Source organism: Polypterus senegalus, chromosome 8 (assembly GCF_016835505.1).
Source record: "Polypterus senegalus isolate Bchr_013 chromosome 8, ASM1683550v1, whole genome shotgun sequence".
NCBI lineage: Eukaryota > Metazoa > Chordata > Cladistia > Polypteriformes > Polypteridae > Polypterus > Polypterus senegalus.
The window spans coordinates 144,242,218-144,265,974 of NC_053161.1; the positions used below are offsets into that span (position 1 = coordinate 144,242,218).

General features: G+C 38.0%; 1 protein-coding gene across 1 annotated transcript; it reads left to right on the plus strand.

The window, feature by feature from the left end:
- Positions 1-228: 228 nt before the first annotated feature.
- e2f7 (E2F transcription factor 7) lies at positions 229-22,267 on the plus strand. Its single transcript, XM_039761884.1, has 13 exons — positions 229-446; positions 1,207-1,298; positions 4,626-4,895; positions 8,752-8,920; positions 9,759-10,040; positions 10,478-10,636; positions 11,115-11,252; positions 13,803-13,994; positions 14,971-15,055; positions 15,135-15,603; positions 15,754-16,006; positions 17,525-17,904; positions 20,172-22,267. Exons 2-13 carry the CDS (start codon positions 1,209-1,211, stop codon positions 20,334-20,336), a joined length of 2,652 nt encoding a protein of 883 aa, XP_039617818.1. The 5' UTR covers positions 229-446; positions 1,207-1,208; the 3' UTR covers positions 20,337-22,267.
- Positions 22,268-23,757: the final 1,490 nt, after the last annotated feature.

The following is a 23,757-nucleotide window of genomic DNA, read 5'->3' on the forward strand; positions in this document are numbered from 1 at the left end:
ACCGGGTTGCCAAGGCTCCGGCGCAGCGAGCAGCGGTGGTGGGCTAGTGCGCGCCTACAAACGCGCCAACAACATCAAAGGCGTGGCCACCCCTGCAGGATGATTGGACAGGACCTCATTATGTATTACTTTTACGACAAGCTGATTGGACAGGTCTGCTGAAATCGCATCAGAGCGCCAGAATGGAAAGTTTAGCGGGTGCTACAAGTTCCGAGGAGCAGTGTCACCTACGGTATGCCGCAGATAACTTCAGCAGTCGCGTCGTTCTTAACGCTGTCCTATCATCGTAATAACAAGGGAGAAAAAAATACGGATGTGTGTTTATTTTTGTCATTTGAAGACGCGATATATTTTTTTAACGGCTTTAGTATTCTGTGCACTGGAGAACTACGGAGAGAGTGGTGCCCGTGATCTGTAACAATTCATCTGAACGAGCAGAGTAAAAGGTAAGTGTTAAGCGTGAAATATGTGATAGTTAAGCAGCAGATAGTTTCTCGTTTGTACTGGAAAAAGGAATATGAGTACACATAACTAGATTGCCTTTATATTGCTTTCTCTAAAACGTTTTCTTACATCCATGTCAACTTAAAGCATTTCTGAAAGACGTATGTTATAAACCGTGCCGATTTAAATAAATGTACATTTCATGCACGCGTGGGTCCGTGAAGTGAGACACGTAGGCTCCCAACCCGAATACTCTGTGCCGATGGCGGAATTTCCTCAGCGTTTGCGCCAAAATCAACTGACCGCAGCAAGCAGCTCTCTCCTGACGTTCGTGTGACTTGTCCTCACACACATGCACTTACATACTAAACACTGTAGAAATATATCAAACGCTGAATCACGAGAATCGCAATGTCACGGGTTGTTGGTTAATTCAGTTATTTCGAAGTATAGATGACAAGATTGTATGCTGTGTGTGTCTGTATTTCCATACACACATATACTTGTATGTATATAAAAAAGTTCTCTGTGTCTAGCCATTGTGTGGTGTTTTTAAAGTAAATACATTTGTAATAATGTATATTGTGCTGGACGTTTAAGTACAAGCAAGCATTTTAATACTAACGGTACATGAAATACATGTGTCCATCCTATTTATATTATTCGATTATTACTAAGAACCGTATGAAACATTTTATGTATTTTTACCAGATTTTGTATAAGCTGGTTTGGCTAATAGTGTCTGTTCACTTATTATTTTAGAGATGGAGGACTCAGAATGCCTAGCTCTGAAAGATCTCACCCCAAGGAAGATAAAAATGGACTTGGTGTCTGAGAGCAAGCAGGAGCAGAAGGCAAGTGTCTTGTTTTTATTATTGTTGTTCTTGTTATTATTTATCTAATATTTTTTTTTTGTAGAAGTGGGTAGTATAATGTTGAGGTTAAGGCATTTGACTTTACACCTCAAGACTGCTGGTGGAATTGTCACCTCTGACTTATGGTGCTACTCTGCCAAGTCACTTAAACAACTTCATTTATTTAATAATAATAATAATGATACTACATGTCAATATTTACATTGTACTTTAGGATAATGTTGGGTTTTTTTTTTAAGATGGCAATATATTAAAAAGGTTGCCCAAGCATTCTACTATTGATGGCTCTAAATAAAAATGTTGTAATTGACCCTTTTTAACTCGCTTTCTCTTTCCATTTTTGTTGAGGCTGATTCACATTTCAAATAGCATGTTTTAAGCCATTTTATTTATTTAACTTTTTTGCGACATGAAAGCATCCATCAGAAAGGTATAAATGAAATTCATTTTGTTAGTTGCACATTGCTATATTGTTTATATGTGTTATTTTTCATTCTGCTTTTTCAACACTGTGTCATCAGCGCATAATAATAGGTGAAAAGCAGCAACATGTCATGAAAGTAATGTCAGTCCATCACAAGGCACTCCCACCTATATTCTCATACTTGCTCATACTGTACTAGGAAAATTATAGGGCTGATAATTAGCTAAATATACACCTATATGGACATGGAGAGGAAACCGGAGGCCCTGGAGAAACCTCTTTTACTTATTTGTTATTGCATAATTCTTCATTTATATTCAGCTCAGAAATTGCATATCATTTTGTGTCGTGTTTTTCTTTAAATGCCTGTAGCTGCACATGAGCTAAAGTGGCAAGGTGATGTGATTTGTATACCTGATTGGCATTTAGCAACAATGGCGTCTGTCTCCTTCAATATATAAATGTTTCTATCTATGAAGACTAAGCTCTCTGATTCAGGCATTCACACGTATGCATCAGTCATACAATATTGTATTGGATGACTTTTAAGCCTACTAAAGATGAGAAGGGCAATAACCCAATGTTGGACACACTTTGCTAACCAAATGTTTTCATATTTAAGACTATATGGCCTGTTCTTGTACATCATTCATTTTGTTCTTAGAAGAATTGAAACCATTAGTGATGATTGATTCCACTGGTAAACTGCTCGTATGCTACAGTTAATTTATTCAAAGTTTCCTTCTGTTCTTGTATTAACATGGTCAAAAAAAATAAACAGGTTTCTACATTAAAGCTGAGCTGAAAAAATATATACCATATATATTTCTGCTTTTAGTTCTTCCCAGTGAAGACTGTAAATATTTTGTAAAGATCCATCTGTTTAATTTTTGGCTATCCACATCTAGACTGTGGTCCTCCAGTTCAGGGTTTCCAGGAAGTCTGAGCATGACCCAGAAATCTTAAACATGATCAAGATTATTTTATAAGATAAACACATTAATCAAAGTGTATTTTGTGCAGTTCTGAGCATCTTTCCAGAGGAGGTGTACAGGCATACCGGAAATGTTTTCTTAATTATGAACTTTGTGTAGTAGAAGATGAAATTGCTTCTACTATGTAAGCACTGAATTTGTGACCTTGTTCTCTACATCAGTTTGGTTCTTGTCTGACATATATTACATACAGGTTTAACAATGTGTGTAGTGATGTTCAATTTTTAACTGAATTATGACATACTTTGCAGAAACCAGAAAATGGGTTTTATGAATAGCTAAATTCCATTTGTTGTTTGTAATTCTAATTGCAAGATCTCTTGCCCATCATCCCCTGCGATCCTGTAGGGGTAAATTCCCTGAAATATGTTGGTAGAATCTGGAAGTACTTCTCCTATCTTCATCAACACTAGACCGTGTTTAGGAATTGATATTGATGTTAGATAAGGGGAAGTTAGGCAAATTACATTTGACAAAATTCAAAGCTTGTAGAGGGGGGAAAATACATTGTATAGCCAGAAAATTGTATTTAAGATGTAGTTGTTCAAAGGGTGCATGCATATTGCATAAAGAAGGCAGGATACCTAATAACATTCATAATTTGAGCACTATATAGATTAAAGAACGCTAGAATATATGAGTTATTATACATGGGGGTAGCTGGCAAGAACATTTCTGAATTTAAGTGCAGGACAGTCTACACTAGCACCATAACATGCATGAAAAGTAAATCACCATCTTTCAATGCTTTAACCACTACAAATTATTATTTTTGTTATTCAAATTGAAATTGCTCAGTTTTATTTGGTGTTTAACCTAATTTGCTTTATCATTTGTTTCAAATATGTATGGTTCAATTACTTTGTTAAATGTATTATAGTTGGAAACGTAAGTGCTTTGAGACTGTACTCTGTGAGGAGCACCACACACAAATAATCTGAATTGAATATAGTGCCAGTTTCATAGAGAACAGCCTACTCTGTTAGTTTGTTGGAACAAAATTATGTTAATTGTTTGTTCTGAGAGTTTTATGTACACATGTAAATATATATAATACACTAGAAGTGCTTGTGCATGTATATAAAATATATAGGTTTATATAGTCATCGTTGCCACATTTACAGAGTACAGTGAAACACATGTAAGTATATATTTATATATATATTAATATAATATAGCGCTTCTAAAATGGTAGAACTGCCAGGTGAAATAAATCGCTTGGAGCTATCCTGTAAATATGTACTTAAAATAGAGGTTGGAATTATTAAAGCACAAGGTTAAAGTCTTAGTTTCAGAATATGCTTGTCTATGGTATAGATTTAGCAGTTTAAATTCAATGTTGGAAATATTGTACTTAAGTGGTTTTTTTTTTTTTTTTTGTAACTTTATTGGCATCATTGTTAGTAATAACTTACCTATATTGCATTATGGAGCTAGGGATGCATGCTCTAAAGATATTTCTATTATTTATTATTGTACATTGTGACTTTCATAACAGCTTTTAGGGTTGTGTAAAATTCGCACAATAACTGGTACTCCCTGTTAAGTAGCCGAACTGAAAAGAACAAGTTTGCAAATAGTCTTCACCAATGACCCATTTTGCAATGAACAAGTCATTAGCTGCCTAGTATTGAATCATACAAATATGCAGGTACTTGATTTTTTTTTTATTTGATTTTGTAAGTTCTTGAGTGTGGGTTATGTTTAATATTTTACATTTTATACCTTGATTTGTATTTTACCATGGTGATTTGAGTTATGTGGTTCTCAAGAAGTGTCCTTGGTTGATGTGCTCCTCTGTGAAGTGATTAAGAGCAAATATATTGCTTAATACAGTATGTCAATAATTTCATAAATCAGTTTTAATATATATTTTTTTCTGTATAGGAAAACATATGCACTGAACGCACAATATTGACCCCATTGAAAGCAGATGTGTCAGGATTTTTGGCTAGGCCAAAGGCCTTCACCCCCGAAAGAGTACATATTACACCAGTGAAGCAAACCGACAGACCTCAGGGAGACCCCTGGACTCCAACATCTAATCTAAAGATGCTCATCAGTGCGGCAAGCCCAGACATTAGGGACAGGGAAATGAAGAAGAGCCTGTTTCGTCCCATTGAAAACGAGAAGGATGCCACCTTTGACAATAGCCAGGTAATATTCTTTAGAGGTAGTTGAGGATGAACAGCAAATATTAGTGTTTTATTAAAAATCTCTTGTCACAGATGTGGTGGGATAGCCATCCACCTTAATAAAGGAACAAGTGTCTGTGTATCTGTTTGTCTATCTAGTTGCTATGTCTCTGTTATATGCCATATAGTATGGGGTTCATAAAAACAGTGCTAGTTTTTGTAATTCTTCATCTATTGAAATGAAAAGTGAAATGCATTTTATTACTGAATTCATTACAAAATTCCAATAAAAAGTGCATTGTAAAGGTCTGTGTTGATTTCTTAGATTTCAACCCATCTTGGATGGATAGCACAGATAGTGAATTAGATAACTTTATAGTTTTAGTGCCAAATCCTGATCAAAATGGTTCAGAGACCATCACAGAAAAAGGGATCTGTTTTTCTGAGTTTGCTTTAACCATCATAGCATCACCATGAGCTGGAGCTGCATATGTCAGAAATAGATACAATGCAGGAAGTAATCTTGCATGGGACATGAGAATGTTACACATGTGCAAACACTGGACCAATTTATGGTTTTCATTGAACCAGTCTTTACACTATGGGGGAAAACATGTATATACAGGGTGGGGGTCCATATAAACTTGACTCTAACCATAACCAAAACACAGTTGTTGGTCATTTTTCTCAAAGTGCTGTGAGGTGACAATGCTTCATCCTAACACTTTCTATTGTCTTATGAAAATGTTTTTCAGAAAAAAATGACAAGGAAAATGCATCAAAACATAACTAAAAAGTAAATTTATAACAGATGCTATCATAGGGCATGCAGAAAGTACAGTATAGAAGATATTTAGAATAAAATAATGTCACAGATTAGATACATAAATTGCAAGACTGACACAATGCCAGCCAAAGGTTATTCCTAACCTGCACATAACTGACCAAATGTGATAAATTACACAGTAACATGCATTTATTCAAAACTTTTAGTGAAGTTTGGTAATATGAGGTAAATTCATTCCAATATATACAGTATTTGTGTGTGCGGGTGGGGATATATACGTGGTCTTGTTTAACTCCGTTTCTTCAATGTTAGCCATAAACCAGCTATGAACACACAATGAACAAGGACTAGGTTAACATTGTCTTTTAACATGCACATCTTCACACATTTTAGAATATAGTTCAACAAAACTATTTGGTGTCAACTACCCTGGCAAGCACATCCCATTAGGTTTAAAATGATGGGTGCAACATTTTCCTCCCACAGTTCAAAAACATGCTGATTAGATGAATTGCCGTTGCTAAATTATCCTTAGTCTATGCATGTGTGTGTTCACCCTGTCATGGACTGACGGCATGTCCAGGGATTGCTCCTTCACCAGGTTAAAGTTGCCATTTAACGTGCACATCTTCAGAAAGTGTATATTGGGAGGGCATAAATGGCAAAATGCAAATCAAACCCATGTTGTTTGTGCCCAGTGCTTTGTGGCTGCCCTGTATAAGTGGGTTAATATGACGGATGGCTTACTCAAACCCACTTAGTCCAGTACATGGTTGTGAGGGCTCATTGCCTTTCTCTGTAGCATCAGAATGATCCATGAAGGAACCCTGGATGGAGCACAGGATATGTAAACTCCACAATGACATGGATAGTAACTGCATGTAGGATCTGAAGCCATGAGACTGAAGCAAAACCTCCTGTGCCATTCTGTTGCCTATGTCTGAAAGAAAATCGGCCTCTGGCACTTAATGTTTTATTCTTTAGTGTTAGAGCTTCATGCACCATGTTCGGGGTGCAGGTTGAATTAATTTATTTTTATCTGTTTCTTAGGGACTGCGGTGGGTTGGCACCCTGCCCAGGATTGGTTCCTGCCTTGTACCCTGTGTTGGCTGGGATTAGCTCCAGCAGACCCCCATGACCCTGTGTTTGGATTTGGCGGGTTGGAAAATGTATGGATGGATGTTTCTTAGGGAAGAGTTGTCCTAAAGTGCTTTATGAGAACAGTTAAATCCGATATGTCCGTGATAATTGACTTCTAAAGTGATCTGGCTATTGTCATTCATTGAGTTAAGACTTAAACCTGTTGTCTTATACTTTGAATTCTACCCCCTGAACTACATTGTCTCAAGGTCTGCCAGTAATACAGAATAAAATGTGACCCTGGGGGTAGTGTGAATTTTCATTTGAAGTCCATTCATATCATCATTGAGAATTGGAGTGAAGGTCCTAACATAAAAGCAAAAGAGCTGTTAACTTGACAGTTTAGTTGGGTGGATGAATCTAATGTGTATCACAGAAACTGTGCCACCTTAAGTGATCACACCCCTCCCTCCAGCAGTTCTCGGCTCCATTTCTGATTAAGGTTTTAACGACTTCACAAGGTCTCCTTGGTAACCTCCAAGCTCTTTGAACCACAGTGTTGACACGGGTAACTGTTTACTCTGATCTCCTGCTTATTTCTACAACAGTACAGCCTAAATTCAAGTCTGGGCAGCATAGCTGCTAAGGTTCTCTGCGTGCAGCAGCGTTTTTAAGGGTCGTAGTGCAGTGCTTTTTGTGGTATTTTTTAGATATTACTTTGTTACATAGCTACCTATTAAAAAAATTCTGAAATGTACTCCCATTGTGTTTAGAAAATATCTGATCTTCAAAATTATTATTTTAATTGCATAACTCAATGCAACAGGTTAGATCTTTTCCTGGCAGTTATTGGATATAACAAACCAACAGCAAGCTGTCTAATGTTTTGAAGAATGTCTTTTTGAGTGACCATTACTGCACAGGATTATACAGAACTATTAAACACTCCTTCGTTTATATAGTGAGTTTCTATGAAAAATGCCTTCCTGAGGATGTTTACATGCAGTATGTCATTCTAGGACAATTAACTTACATATGCTGTAAATTATTTTTTTCAAGATGACTTTTGGGTGGGGACTGAAAGGCTATTTTATGGTTTGGCTATGAGGCCACACAGGGCCCGTCCATTGAAGTGTACACACGAACACACATACATTCATTCAATCTAGGTCAATTCAGAGGCCTCAATTAGCACATGCAAAGTGTGACATATACCTATAGTAATATGTCTACACAATGGCAGAGATGGTGTCAAGTTTTACTAATGGTATCCCTGCCTCTAAAAGTTAATTTAACCAGTATTACAATTAACACTGAACACTTTTAAGTACACCTTTAGTATGTTTAGGCATCAGTTAGCTTTTTTTGTTTTAAACAGTTACTGCATTTTAGGTTTTTTTTTTTTTCCCATGTTAGGTTTCTAATCTGATTGTTTAAAGAAGGCATTCATACAAATGCATGAGAATACCCCGCATCACTCAAATAACATAAGGCTGTTACCTTTGGTGTTCCACTTGTTGCCACTCCCTTTCTTAGACAGGAGCCTTTTGTCTGCAGCTGTCTTCGCCAAACTGCCAGTAGCCTCCTCCCAGCCTAACAATGGCAGGAGTTGATGTTCCCACCTCTTTCAACAGGCGCTTCCATTGTGATATGAGGCCTAATTTTAAAATAAGTGGAGATGCATAATTGAATTATGTTTAATGCTTGGGCTATTATAATTTGAATTTCAAAAGTTAACTTGTTTCCCTTCTGTGTACTTATTACCTGCCATGTGTGCAAATAGCCAGTAATAGAACTTCAACTGGTACAACATCTGCCCATGATTTGCAGATGACTTGTGGAAATTGCCACTTGCTACCATTTTATAGTACCTGCTTTGCTGCTTTTTATTCTGTTTATCTGCGGTAGAGTTTGTCAGTATCATAATATAATAATCATTATCCCGGCCATTTTATTAGCATTATTATGAAAAGATTACTACAATTATATATATTTTTTTTTTCCTTGATAGTTTGACAACATAGATGACTGCACAGCTGATGAGTTTGAAAAGCAGCGGCCCAGCAGGAAACTAAAAAGCTTGGGTTTGTTATGTCAGAAGTTTCTGGCTCTATATCCAGATTACCCCATCTCAACAGAGAAGACAACAATCTCTTTAGATGAAGTTGCAGCAAATCTTGGTAAGGATACAGCTTGCTTTGTCAGAACCTAGTAAAATATCTCCCACCCACCTTCTGTTGTTAGCTTGTTGTGCTGATTTGCTTTTATCTAAAGTGTCCTACAAATCACTGGCATATTCACTTTTTATAATTAGGGCATTAGTGTGTTTGTGTGACAATAAGAGAAAGCAAACAAATCCAAAGAGAAGTGATGTTAGGGGTTAAATGTGCATCCTTATTTATTTACTCTCCATAGTTCTTATATATGAGTATGTGATTGTGTATAATGTGTGTTTGGGTGGGTAACCATGCTGCCAATCATATGGGGGGAAAAGAAGCCTCTCCTGATTTTCCAATCTCACTTGTCATTCACAATCCTAGATTAGCTGCTTTCCTACTATTCCAAATCTTCCTCTTTAATCCATTCAGGTAAAAGAGTGCCATTAAATACAGACTTGCTTCATTTATTAAACGTTATCTGTAACAAATAAATTATGTTTTAAAAAGTACCAAAAGACTGGCTAGTGCTTGTGTAGGCCAATGTTTTTGAAATCATGGACTGTGGGTCAGTCATTTTTACCCTTCAGTTTAATTATTTTATTACAAAACCATTTTTGTTAATCCTACAGGAAAATGTTTTTAGATTTTTTCCAAAGTTTCAGTTAAAAAATTTTTTTTTCTGAATTTGAGAACAATTAAAGCTCCTAGGAAATATAAAGGTGTTCAAGTGGCAGTGGACCCTAAAATCGTATGAGAATATTTAATAAATGTTAACAATCCTTGTTTACTACATATCTTGCACATTATTTAGTCCTTCCACCTTACTGAGATTCATTATTTGGTCTTCTCAATTCTATAGGAGTGGAACGCAGGCGAATCTACGACATTGTAAATGTCCTGGAGTCCCTCTTGCTGGTAAGCCGTGTTGCCAAGAACCAGTATTGCTGGCACGGACGGCACAAACTGAGCCAGACTTTGGAGACTCTTCATAATATGGGCAAGAGGCAGAGGTATGGGGAACAAATGGCACAGATACAGGAGAAGGAATTAAAATCAAGAGACCCGAGAAAAGAAGGCTGTCTTTCTGAACCTCATGGGGAACTGACAGATGATATGGAGCTAGACGCAGAAATGACTACAGGTAAAGGACAGGGTGCTAGGGTTTTTTGGGTGGGGGTTTAGAAATTGGGCAGAATTCCCCTCTTTTGGAGTACTTACAGTTTTATCCAATAACGGTGGTTAATTAGCCTTCCTGAAACAATTTGATGTGTTTTAAATATTTAATATGAAAATGGATAATGTGTCATTTAAGATTTTTGATCCTGACTGGATCATAAAATTTAGTTTTTCTTTTTTCCATGTCATTGCCATATGTGTTTAGCTCAACCTTACTTAAATTGGCCACCCAATATAACCTTCACTATATACTTGTGGTATACAAAGTGAAATTAATGTTATTTATATTAGGACTGCAACACAAAATAGAAATTAACTTGAGCTTTTAATTACTCTCATTGGCAAATCCTCTTGCTCAGTTGTTTAAAATGAATTTACCTTTTGCTGCTTATTTCCACAAAGGTTCTGCTTGCAAGAGAAAAGACAAATCCTTGAGAATCATGAGCCAAAAGTTTGTAATGTTGTTCCTTGTGTCCAAGACCAAGATTGTCACACTTGATGTCGCAGCTAAAATCCTCATTGAAGAGAGCCAGGATGCTTCTGACCAAAGCAAATTCAAAAGTGAGTTTTTGTTTATTTTGCTGTTCATGACCTAATGCTTTGTTGGGAGTGTTTTTCTGCTATTGGAGAGAAGTGTTACTTTTAATTAGGAAAGTTTTTTTGTGCATATGAGAGCCCCTTAGATTTGACAAAGAATATGCTTTAGTTTATCCATGACAGATAGTCAAAGGCTTTGCTATGTGGTCAAGATTACGTGCATTTATAAATCATATCCATTGATTCAGTTTTAAGATGTTCTTTTTGGGTGACTAGAATCATTGGAAGACAGAGCTCTGTTGCATTAGTAAGCAGACCTGTGCTAAACAACATCACTGGCTTTTCATTAGGCATTGCCATAAGTTTATACACAAAATATTTAAAATATTGTTTTCTAAACACAATCAGTTTTAATTATCTTAACTCTGTTGTGCAATTTGTATGTGCTATACAAGAAGTCTCATAGTTAAATTGTTCATCTTTAATGGATTTTTTTTTCCAGCAAAAGTCCGAAGGCTGTATGACATAGCAAATGTCTTGACTAGCCTGGGTCTCATCAAGAAGATCCATGTGACTGAAGAAAGAGGCCGTAAACCTGCATTTAAATGGATTGGCCCTGGAGATTTCAGAAGCAGCAGTGGTAAGATCTAAGTGTTCACTTTTCAGTTAAATTTTCCAGTTTCTTTAGATTGGTTGAGAGTGGCTGTCAGATTGTAAAAGACAAAGCGGTATTTTTACATTGTACAGTTTGTTTGGCTGTCACTTTTTTCCCCCAAGATGAATTGTATGATATGGATACAATACAATTGTGTACAAGCATTTTTTTATTTTGGGAACACTGCCAGATCAAATGACTTGCTCATGGTAATGTAGTGAGGAAGAAGCAGGAAATGAATTGACATCCTTGGGGTTTAATATCTAGTGTTTAAACTTTACACCGGGCAGCTCAGTGGCATAGTGGTAGCGCTGCTGCCTTGCAGTAAGGAGACCTGGATTTGCTTCCTGGGTCCTCGCTGCGTGGAGCGCAGCATTTTTCTTCGGGTGCTCCAGCTTCCTGCCACAGTCCAAAGACATGCCGGTTAGGTGTACTGGCAATCCTAAATTGTTCCTACTGTGTGTGTGTGTGCATGCGGCCTGCGGTGGGCTGGCACCCTGCCCAGGGATTTGTTCCTGCCTGTGGTATAGCGGGTCCACAGCGCTCTCAGTAAGGGCCAGTTTTTAAATAATCACCGCACTCGAGGCGGCTTCGTGAGGGGGCTTAGTGGTTGTAGCAAGCCGCGGGACGATCTGCGGTGTGGGCGTTTCTCACCGAGTGCACAGGTGAGGAACTGCCCACATCCGTGATTGTTCCCGTGGCTAATGTGCTGCAGCTGCTATGGCCCCTTGCTAGATAAAAGAAGCGCGAGTCGGTTAAGGAGGAAAAAGAAAAAGAAGGAAAAAGAAAGACTGAGGTTGTAGAGAAGAAGGCAGGAAGCAGGAGTGAGAAAGCTGGTTGAGAGAAAGGAGAGAGAGCAAGCGCCAGGCTCACTCTGTATACGAGCAGCTGGGAGAGGCAAGCCCAAGTGAGGTGTTTGACAGGCACCTGAGGGCCGAGGGTAGTGGTCGCTCCTTCTGAGCAATTGTTTGGAGCAGGAGTGACCGAGAGAAGGTTGGCTCACCGCAGCAAAGACCGGCAGCGGGAGTCGGAGATTGGGAAGAGAAGCCCCAGTGTGAGCGTCCTGGTTTCTGGGGAGCCCAAGTCTCGGTCTAGGTGAGCTGTACCGGAGCCAGGAATCGGACGGCCACCAGATCAGTTGAGTAGGAGAAGGTCAGCTGCAGGTATGGTGACTCTCCTCTTGCAAAGCCCAATGGGAGAAGCAGGGGAGCCGCCAGGTAAAAAGACACCGGACTTTGTGTTTTTAAAGGATTGCTTCCAGCGTTGTTTTAACCTTGTTTTAAAGGATTGTTTTTTTCTATTTATTGATTTTACCTCCACATTCTTTTTATAGATTATTTATTGAACTTTATGAAAGCACTGCACTTTATTTTGAACACATGTTTTTTTTTTTGGATTTCATTTTAATAAAAGCACTTTTTCACTTTTTACCATCCCCTTGTTCAGTTGTTATTGTCTCACAGTCTAGCTCATCGGTGACTTTACCGACGTTGTTGGGTTGAAGGGCTCCCGAATAGTGATGGGAGCGTGGAGCCAAACCCGCATCGTCACACTGCCTTGCTCCCTGTGTTGGCTGGGATTGACTCCAGCAGACCCCCGTGACCCTGTGTTAGGATATAGCGGGTTGGAGAATGACTGACTAAACTTTACACCGTCCCAGTGTATTTTTCAACACTAAGAAGTACAATTCAAAGTGACAAGATAAAAATATTATATCATCGATATGTGATGTATTACAATAAATTCAGCTCATATAAACTCTGGTTTATTTTATGATCCATTGGATTAAATTACCAGTAAAATTCAAAATGGTACCTTTGTTAGCCATTATATACCTGGTAAAAGAAGTTCATCAAAGCAGATAGTCCTGGGGATCCCCCATCATTTTCATTTAAGGTGTCACTCTGCCAGTTCCCAAGATTTTTCTGCAACAACTTAAACCTGCTTATGTGTCAACCCTTATTATTACTCTTCAGTAGCTTTCAGAAGCCATCCTGTTGGTTCAACAAAAATAATTACAAACCACAGATTTTTGTAATATGGCAGTTGTAGATCTAACCAAATACAACTGTTGATATGTCCCTTTGATTTCCTGCACTTGTTCCACTTCTCTATGCACTTGCAGTGTCGTATTGTATTCATTTTGTTTTGACATATTTCACTTACCTGTCAGGTGAACAACCTTTACTACAACACCTCTCATACTATCATTAGTGCACTTTACAAAGCATACAATATTAAAGTGAGATGTGATGGTGCCCAGAATGGTGGATGAACTAACTGGTATAGCCATTCTTCATGCATGTCCCAAGCATGCTTCCTGTACCTTTTTATCTTGAACACTATAGAATTCGCACACATTTGTGCATTTCTATCCAGGCTGTTTGGCAGACTCCACAAAGATGTGCCACATTTCTACCTCTGAAGTTAATTTAACTTCTGTGTAATGTGTTAGGCTTGCTTTGAAAATTACTGCATCTTCTTTTTTTTTTTTTTTTTCCCTCTCTTTTATACAATTGTCACTTTTGTCCACAGATATTCCTAAGGCAGCTGCTATTTTAGATAATGGGTCTGCAGTCTTTGAAGAACATCTAGACACCAGACCCCAGCTAGCATTGTGTGGTAAACAGAAAATGGCACGCCATAGCTCCTTCAATGTGATCCCAACAACCACAGTCATCCAGCGGAGAGTCAGCTCTGCACCCAGCAGCCCTCGCCAAGCTAAAGGTAACTGGGAAGATTTCAGTTCATGAGGTTTTCATTTAAAACCCAATCATGAGTTCTACCAGACCATTAGTTAAATTAGTAAGGTGTTGTACTTGGTTGATTACTGCTTACTACTTGGGGGTTACTTTTGTGTTGTAAATTTGAAAAATTCCTCAGTTTTCAAAAGCAGCAATTACATTTTTTTATTCCATCGACTCTGCATTCAATGAATAAATAAATGTAAATGCTTATGCTCTTTAAAGTCATGGACGTGCTGGAAATCCATGTTCTTGAGGAGTACTGAATTTTGTTAATATGAATTAAATAAGGAAATTAATGAAGTGAGAATATACAGTTATGTTTACAAATAAGCAATTTATTTTGCAAAGTAACTTTGTATAGTGAAACCTGTTCCATCTCTTAGGGGCTCAGCTAGTGCTCTGTCTTCCTCAAGCTTCTATGTTTAATGATCAAAAATAAATACTGCAAGAGCCTGAAGCTGTAGAATCATGGCAGAAACCAGTGAACTGCAAGGTTTTAAAAGTGCAGAATCCCAACACAATACATATTATTGCAGATGTGTTGTAGGTAGTAACTTCTAAATCATCAGTTTATCTGAGGTTGATTTGAATTGGCAACAAGGTGAACAGAGGGTACTTCACCAGATTAAAAAAAAAAAAAAGAACAGGAGGAAGATGTGATGCCCACATAGTTATGGTGGCTGTTAAGGTTATTAAGGTGAATTAATCTTTACCACATTTTTGGTTTTAGCAAAAAAAATGCTGGTCTTGTTTGTTTATCATTTGTTTGACATCTCAGTGATGCTGTGAGGAAAGTGGGCCCAGAGAAAGCAGCCTGTCCAGGCAAACTGGAGTTGGGTGCCCCTGACCAGACCTTGTGTCACAATCTGCCATATGCCTGCCTCCACATTTCCATCATTTCTAATTGTTTAACTCTCCATATTACTGTGATGTGACCTTTTCCTCTCTTTGTTTAGCTTTATCTCCAGAGAACGACAGCTGCCGGCAGAAAGTGCCAAATGTAACAGCAGTGTGTAAATTGAAGTTTGAGGGCAACATGATGTGAGTACTTTTTGGCCATAGCAGGCAATACCTCTGTGCCCATAGTTCCCTCTTTTTAATGATCTTCTCCTTTGTCTAGAAATAAACATGCAGCTAGACCACTGAATCTCACACCAGCTAGATGTGAGTTACCAGCTGTAAGCGCTTTAAACTATTCTACGGCTGTACCGAGTTTTGGCCACCCCTTGCCTAAGACGGATCTCCTCTACTCTGCACTGTATCCAAATGGGGTGATGAGATGTCCACCCACTGTTTCAAGTGGCTTGCTCACTCCGCCGACAGATTCAGCTCCATTCAGCACCCAGTCTTCTCTTGTGTACTTTCCCAGCCTGCCACCCTCTCCAATTTTCATGGTGTATGGCAAAGGTGCTCCACAATCTGCTCACCCCGGAGTTGAGGGTCAGAGGTCTCCTACATATACTGAAGCAGAAACACATTTGAAGAGTGGAGTTTTAAAGAGGATCCTGATAGAGGAACAGGAGCAAGAAAAGGAACAGACCTCAAAGAAACAAAAGATTGATAAGGCTCACCCTGGTGCTTCACAAGATGTGAGTAAGACAATGTCTGTTCCCTCTGAAGCTTCATAACTACTCCCTTTGTTCTAGACCTCTTTTTAAAGTAAACCTACTGTGTTATAAATGTTTTGATCTTCTGATTACAAAGCTAATTATTATACCTTCTCTCTCTCTCTATTCCAGAGGTGCTTAAATGAAAGAAGTGGCAATATTCTAACCCAACACATCCCAAATACATCACCTGAGATGACCACAACAGCAGAATCCCAAATGTGTGCCTCTTCCCCAGCTAGAGTTCAGTCCTCTCCACACAAAGCACATAACGGCAAGACATTAAAGTGTACAGAAGGAGAGGTGGAGGAAAAGGATGGAGACCAGCTCAGCCCTAGTCGTCGCCTTCCTACTTCTCACTATCTATGCATGCCATCTGCAGCAGGTGAGACTGAGATTTCATCTGATAGACTGGTGTTCCTAAGGAGGAACTTGCAGTGTTGGAGCAGGAACTCCTTAAAATGTATAAAGAGTCCACTCCAGTTAAATAGTTTACACCAGACCTGGCTTGCTATTTCCACTTTCCCTTGATGGCCAACTCCTGGGGCTGCTCCATGGTTGAGGCAGCTAATGATAAATATTGTACAACAGATTAGGTGTAGTCTGTCCATTGTGGAAGTGTTTAATAGATGTGTAGGTATGCCTGTTAGGTTTTCCCACAGATATCCTAATGGCTTCAAACTGCTTTATGATTCACTGGCTTCTCATTTTGTGTTAGCAAGAGCACTTGGACCAGCTTTTGGACTTTACACCATACTGCTCTAGATCAAACTGTTTCAGCCAGCATGTGACATTTTTTGGTTATTTTTAACTTGAAGTGGCATTAAAAGTTTCAGATATTTGCAGGAGCTGTCTGTAGTATAAACATTTATTTCTGTTCAGAAATACTTATGAAGGATTCCAGTTAGAGAGTTTTAAATAACAAAAAAAAATCCTCCAATACAAGAGGAGAGGCTTGTGGGACTCTAATAACCCTGCCTCGCTTTCATCCAACAGCCTACATTTAAACTATCCAGGTTTTCCAAACTGTGCGGGCTTTTTTCCAACCTCCCACAGTACATGCTATCTTTTAAAACCATAATGAAGGCTGCATATTATCTGTGTCAAGTCTCCATGGTAAAATGTCAAGCATTTGTGGTTTTGTCACCACTCAGTTTTATGAGGAAATTTCAAAATAAAAATATGAAATATTTTAAACCGGGGAACAATTTTACATATGTAAACAATGGCTCTGCAGTGCATGAAGCCAGCAAATAGCTGCTGAATAAGCAAATCTGCACATTTGTGGAAAGCACAAATGTGCAAAACACCCCACTTACAGAAGAGAAGGGAATATCCCCCTGAGGATTAAAAAGTTTGCCCCTTTGTCGATTGATCACTGGGTTAAATTCTATGTTGCCAATCTTGGATTTAATTGAAATGGGAATTGTTTGTCCCCGTCAACCCTTATATACTTAACTATACTTACATAAAATTGCCTCAATTAAGTTATTAGTTATCTGCCTACGTTTTAATTGTGGCAGTTTTTCACCACAGATATCTATGTTACGGTCATTGCTGCCAAGTTAGAATATCTCCTGGCATCACCCGACTAGGATAAGAAGGTTTCAAAATGGATGGGACTTTAGAGGTTTTGACTCTAATGCAGGCCAGCCTTCACATGTAATTTGCACAAAACATTATTTTGTTCAAATCCCCTAAATTCTCTGTTGAATCATTCTGATATGTCTCTGCTTTCTATGCAGAGAATCTACATTTCTCAGGTCCTGAAGGAAGAAAAATGCCTTTAAGTTTAAAGCTAGTATTTAACTGTTTTTTGTTTTTTTTTTTTTTTTTGTATCTATCATACTTTCACTTCTAGCTTAAATATAATTGGGTGTTTCACGGTTGCTTCCTTTTTCAGGTCTGAATGGGCTCAACTTCTTAGTTCCTGCTAGTCACGCTGGCAGCAGCCTTGCCCTCTCTCCAAGTCGTTTGGCCTCTGTAGCTGTTCCATGTGTGGTTCTTCCCTCCACGGCACTCTCTTCCTTCCCTGTCATTGGTGGCACCCTTCCTGGAAATGATACCGGCTCAGTTAAACTGAAGATTTCCTCAGCGCACTTTCTGTTTGGAGCTCAGCCGGTTGTAAGCTCGAGGTCTCCAGACCGGCCTGTCTGTCAAGACATTCCTGCAGCTTATACTGGGAATCTTCAACCAGAACCGGACAGCTCCTGTGGTGCTGACAATCCAAAGTCTCCAGAGAGTATGGGCCGGTCATTTGTTTTCCCTCGAATGTATCATGAGGTGAGTTGATCTGCAGATTTGCTAACTGGGTTGAACTTCTTCTCTGTCTTTATAGACACAATGATCCATTTCTACCAGATAAATCTAGCCCACCAATTCCCTAAACTCCTGCCCCCTGTCATTGTCTGTCTGTTTATTTTCGATTATAAGTTCAATGCACACTATCGTCACTAAATGACCCCTCCAAGCCATTGTCACAGAATGCCGAGTTTATCTCAGAACACAGTAGTCAAGCTCTGTCTGTTTTCTTTCATTAAAACTGCAGTATAAAAGTGGAATCGTCTCAAATAAAATAGAAGGTTTCATTAGTGGCATAATTGTGTACAACTGCCTCGCAGAAAATTTACCATCCTGGGTTCAAATCTCTTGCCCAGGTCTACATGTTCTTCCTATGTCTGTATGATTTTTCCACCAGCTCTTTCAGTTCTCCCCCAAGGTTTTTTACAGTTCTAAAGTGAGTGTGAGTGTGGATGTGTAGTGGTTGAGCCCTGCGTTGGACTGGCATCCTGGCCAGAGTGGTTTCTCACCTTAGACCAACTGCTGCCCTTCATGACCCTGAATTGGATTAAGTGAATTTGAAACTACAAAATGTTTTACATTTTTTAATATTTACCATAAGATGAAAAATCTCTATGATGCCATGTAAATGCACAAGCACAAAGGATAAAATTTAACACAACAACTTTTGAGTAGTTCTGTAGTATAAATGATGTGAAGAGCAACTGAAAAAGGAGCAGAAATAGCTTAATAAAATAAAGAAAAATAAAACAAGTCAAAAGTTATTCCCATCATTCTCTCTTTTTGGAAAATGTTACAAAAGCAAGAGATTATACTTTCTTGCAAGCCTCTGCTTGCATTCTTTTATTTATCAATTAATTTTGAAACCGTTATTTACAAGGCAGTAATTAAAGCGCTTGTGCAATTATGGTATTCTGTGACGGTGAACCTACAATAGAAAATAAACTTTATGTACAACTTCAAATCGATTTAATCCAATTCATAGTCACGGAGGGATGACCTCTAGTAGCAGTACCAGGAGTCAGGTGGGAAAGAACCGTGGAAATGGCAGCGTCCACTGCTGCACATACACACTCTCACGCTGGGCCAGTTTGGACTGGACATGTGCACATGGAAGCAACAAATTTCCATACACCCAATGACTGCCATCTAATATGGAATTTTAAAATCTTTAAAAATATTAATTAATTGTGTAAGTAAAATGTAAATTTACGTATTTCGATATATTTTTGTTTATTGCTGGAGAGTGATGGTGTGTGGCATGTTGGTCAGACATGATGAATTTCACAGTACTCTGTACACGTGACGATACTACTAAATGATTGGTTAGATATTTACTGTAATGAACTAATATTGTTTTAGCTGTTTTCTTAGTGGAATGCTGCCCTCAGTAAACTTAGTTAAATAAAATGGTTGTTAGTTTTGAGAAGAATCAAAATTCCCATTCTTTATTCCTGAGTTTGTGGCAGCCCTTGTCTTCTGCCTATCAATTTTAAGTTGGATCTGCATACTTTCTTTGACTTTGATGTTTGGCATGGTGCCCCCATTCTGTAGTTGCAAAAAAAAACATACTTTATTATACTGGGCTCCCAAACAACACTGCCTGACTCCGTCCAGTTAATTCTATCCCAAAACTTTTTAATGCCTGTAGAGCAGCAAACCTGTGACAATTAAGAAATGGATATAAGTGCGAGTGGCAGCAGTCTCACTACACTAACACTTTGCTTCAGTTTGTCAAGCAGAATTTACTTTGTTGTTTCTTTCATGCAATCAACTACAATTGAGTTTGATTTATATATACTTTTTTTGATATATCTATCTCTATCTATATTTATCTCTCTCTCTCTCTCTATATATATATATATATATATATATATATATATATATATATATCTATATATATATATATATATCTATATATATATATATATCTATATATATATATATATATCTATATATCTATATATATATATATCTATATATATATATATATATATATATATATATATATATATATATATCTATATATATATATATATATCTATATATATATATATCTATATCTCCATTTGAGACTGTTGTTTAAAAGTTATCAATAGAAAATGTATGCACCAACAAATCAAAAATAGTGAGGTGGAGATAATTAAAATTGTTGCTCTATCATGGATATTTCAGAGTTTGATAGAGAATAGTTGACATCAAAAGAGCCTTGTAAATTGAGGTGTAATCTCTTTATCTTCTTTCTGCAGCCTCCTCTCACACCTAAAGAAGTCTCATCCTCTTCAGAGACCTTCTTCCAAACACCGAGCACAACCATTAATAGTGCCTCCCGGAAACGCTTCACCAGAGCACCAAACAGGACAGGCAGCTGTGCACAGAGAAGACTTGAAATTGGGAGCCATGCAGCTAACTGAGCCACCTTAATGATTTTTAACTCTCTTGAATTGGGTTTCATTGTCATTTTAAGGGTATTACTGTATACCCTTTGGCTCGGCTGACTTTTTCTCTGTCTAAGGAATCGCTTATTGCCGCTTCAGTGAATGGCTGTGCTAAGCATTTACTTGGCAAACTGAGCCTTGTTTTTATTTCTTTCATTTCCAAATGTTTATTCCATCTGCCAGCCTCATGATTGCTGCAGAGTTCTTTGAAAAAGATTTGATCTGCAGTGACATGGGTAGCTGCTGATCAGGAACTAGCATCAAAAGCATTATGTTAATATGGGCTTCTTTATGCAATTGCATATTGGACAAATGCTTCTCCATTTAGCCCAAGCATTGACTTAAAAAAAAAAAAAAAAAAGTTTACATTTTTATTTTTTTTTTATTTTTTACTGGAGGATTGACAGCAAATTATTATTTTGCAAACCTTTCCTATTTTGTGTCCTATATGCTGACTTTTATTTGACTGGACCAAAATCTAAATGAAATTACTACAGCGGAAAGAAGGAGGAAAAAAATGTGATAATGTGTGTTGGACTGTGATAGCTGAGAAACTAAGTAATGATGCGGTCCCACCACCAAAGCCTAGTGGCCATGATATTTTATTTATTGAGTATTGTATTGTGAGAGGAAAAACCACAGTACTGGTGGGTGAAGTTGTAGGAGATGCCAAGAGAAAGCACTTGGGCTTCAGCAGTCACCAGCATGGCTGGTCTGTGATATCCCGTGACAAACAGATGCAATAAGAATCAGAGTTTTGCATAAAGCTAAAATGTTTGCATTTTACTCAAGCCAAATATGAGGACAGATGCCAGATAACAAGCAAATGGCAAGTTTCATCGGCAGAGAGTTACCATGTTGGCTTCACTTTCAGAATACACTGCTAGCATCAGATTTGTGGGTGGGTTTTTAATGACCTCAAAGAGGCAACCCCTCACAGAATGGTAGACTAGCATATTCATCAAACAGGTCTAAGAATATATAGAATTATTTCAAAGTGATAGATCAAGGCTATCCTACAACTTTAAAAAATGGTAAATCATATTGGTCAATGAAAACATTATTTGACAGCACTAAGTGGCATAATGTGCCAAGTGTTTATAGAAGCACAAAGGTTGAAAAGCAATAGTCATTTTTTTTTTCAATTTGTAATTTTTATTGATCTAAAAAAAAAAAAAAGTTGCCTTTTACTTTTTAATTTACCCTTGAGCATCAGTCCGCTCAGGGTTGGCAAATTTTCCTAGCGTAAAGGAGATATGACACTAAGGTTTTCCAAAGCACCATGACTGTTATATATATCATTTATAGAGGTCAAGGTAGGGAAAAGTAAGAAGACTAAAAACTTTGCGTCTATCATGGACCCTGGGGTCCTTGCAGTCTTAACCTCCGATCCCGCAGTTTGGGCACAGGCAGATTGGTTATGCTTGTTATGTGTCATAAAGTGCAGTGAACTTTTTAATTGGCACTACTCCTAATATTAAAAGGCCCTAGGAAGGTGCATTTTGCTTTTGTTTTTTAGTTCAGTAGGTGAATGTTAAACCAAAATCCATGAAAAGGGTAATTACTTTGCTATCCGAATAAATCTAGACCACAAAGTAATGACAAAGGTACTTTAGCAAAGGATCTGGAGAAAGGTTTTAGTAATATTTAGTACATTGCTTGTATTATTTATTTATTTTAGTGCTGAAAAAAAAATAGATTAAGTACTTGAAAGTATCTTGTTTACACATCTAGTGATGCTTAAGGTATGGTTCTAGTGTCACTGTTTTGTACTGTACTTTTATAAAAGAAGAACAAAAAATGCAGAAGTCCTCTGGGGCAGAATTTTAAAATTAAATATTTGTTTGGGGGCGGGGGGGTGGTGCAAAACTGAGGCTAAGAATAAAATTTAACGGTACGTCATCCAATTGTTGTTCGTTATGTGCTTTTACAGCCTTCGGATCGGCGATGGACTTTTCTATATGGGTTAGCTTAAAGAAATGAATGATTTACAAAGGAGGAATGTAAAGAATTGCTTATTTTTTAGCTTGGGGAATGTGTTTGTGTGTTTTGAATAATTTAAAATTATGCAATCTTGTTAATAATGAATTGATGCATTTTGAGAGACCCATTGAGAAAGCGGGGTAGAAGGAAAGCATTACTTTTGGTGTCCCTTATCCAGTGACTAGACTAGTTAGGTAGGTCATTTTGGAAATTCCCATTTTGGTTACAACCAAAACAGCTGCACGGAACCAAAAGAATTGTTCAGTATATTGGGTTTGTACTGCTGTGTGTTGCTGCACTCCCAAGGTTTAAATCTTTAGCTCCATACTTTCTGCAGTGAGATGGACAGAAAGGCCAAGCCTGCTGTGTAATATGACAGCCTCACCATTTCAGTTAGAAGTCCAAAGCCTGTTTTCTCACTTGATCAAGTGGAGTTCCCTTATAACTAAACTGGGAACAGTGATGCTTTGTGACTCCATGTTACTAGCTAGGCTCGCTGTGTGAGGATGTGAAACAGAGGGGGACAGTGGGGTATGAGCTAGCAAAGGACATCAGAATAAGCTGCAAAGTAGTCTTTAGAGTTAAGGAAGGGTTTTCTTAGCCTGAGTTGATTATATTGCATTAACTAAATAGGGGCAGAAGCCCCTGTTCACAGCCTGAAACCTGCTCCCCCGAAATCGAATTACAGCTCATTAAAAATGAGTGAAAACTCTCGTCACAATCACTCTGTTTGTTACAAGTTGATTCTCTAAGAAACGCTGCACTGTTCACATAGCATTCTGTCTAAATCCTACATCGCACACAGCTAAATGAAATTGGCTTACCTCCCCTACATCGAGACCAAATGTAATCTTAAGCTACTTCTGCTTCGGATTGTAACCCACCACTTCATTCATCATGAGTGTTGAACACATCAGGCTAGACTGGAGTCCATTTTTGTAATTATTGTAGGTTGATCTGTGGCTAAATGCCTTAAATTTAAAAAGCAGTTACATGGAATCTTGTTTAAGGTTTATTATGTCTTTGTTTCTGTTGCCCTAACCCTAATTTCTAGCAGCAGGTGGGATGATCTGTGTACAGATGGTAATCGGAACCTGTTTGTGTTAAAATCATTTTATATATCACAAATTTAATAAAGGTATTCTGTTCATCAGGTGCCTCTCCCTAGCCTCTTCATGCGGTCTTAGTGTAGAATTAAACTGTTGTGCTCTTGTAAATACCAACTCTGGTAGTCACAGGGTCTTAACGGCATGGCTGGAGTGATAGTGTGAAAACGCCAAAAGATGGTGGAGACGTGCACACTGATGACCATTTTCACATGGGAATTATCTTGGATGATTCAGAACAACAGTCTTCTAGTGTCTGCATCACCGATGCTCATACAATTCCAGTGCTTATCAGCAGTTGGTTATAT

Excerpts from the sequence above, each read along its gene's own strand:
- e2f7 (XM_039761884.1), top strand. The coding sequence starts at position 1,209 with ATGGAGGACTCAGAATGCCTAGCTCTGAAAGATCTCACCCCAAGGAAG. Across the intron at positions 1,299-4,625 it reads AGAGCAAGCAGGAGCAGAAG|GAAAACATATGCACTGAACG; the intron begins GCAAGTGTCTTG and ends TTTTCTGTATAG. Across the intron at positions 15,056-15,134 it reads AAGTTTGAGGGCAACATGAT|AAATAAACATGCAGCTAGAC; the intron begins GTGAGTACTTTT and ends TCCTTTGTCTAG.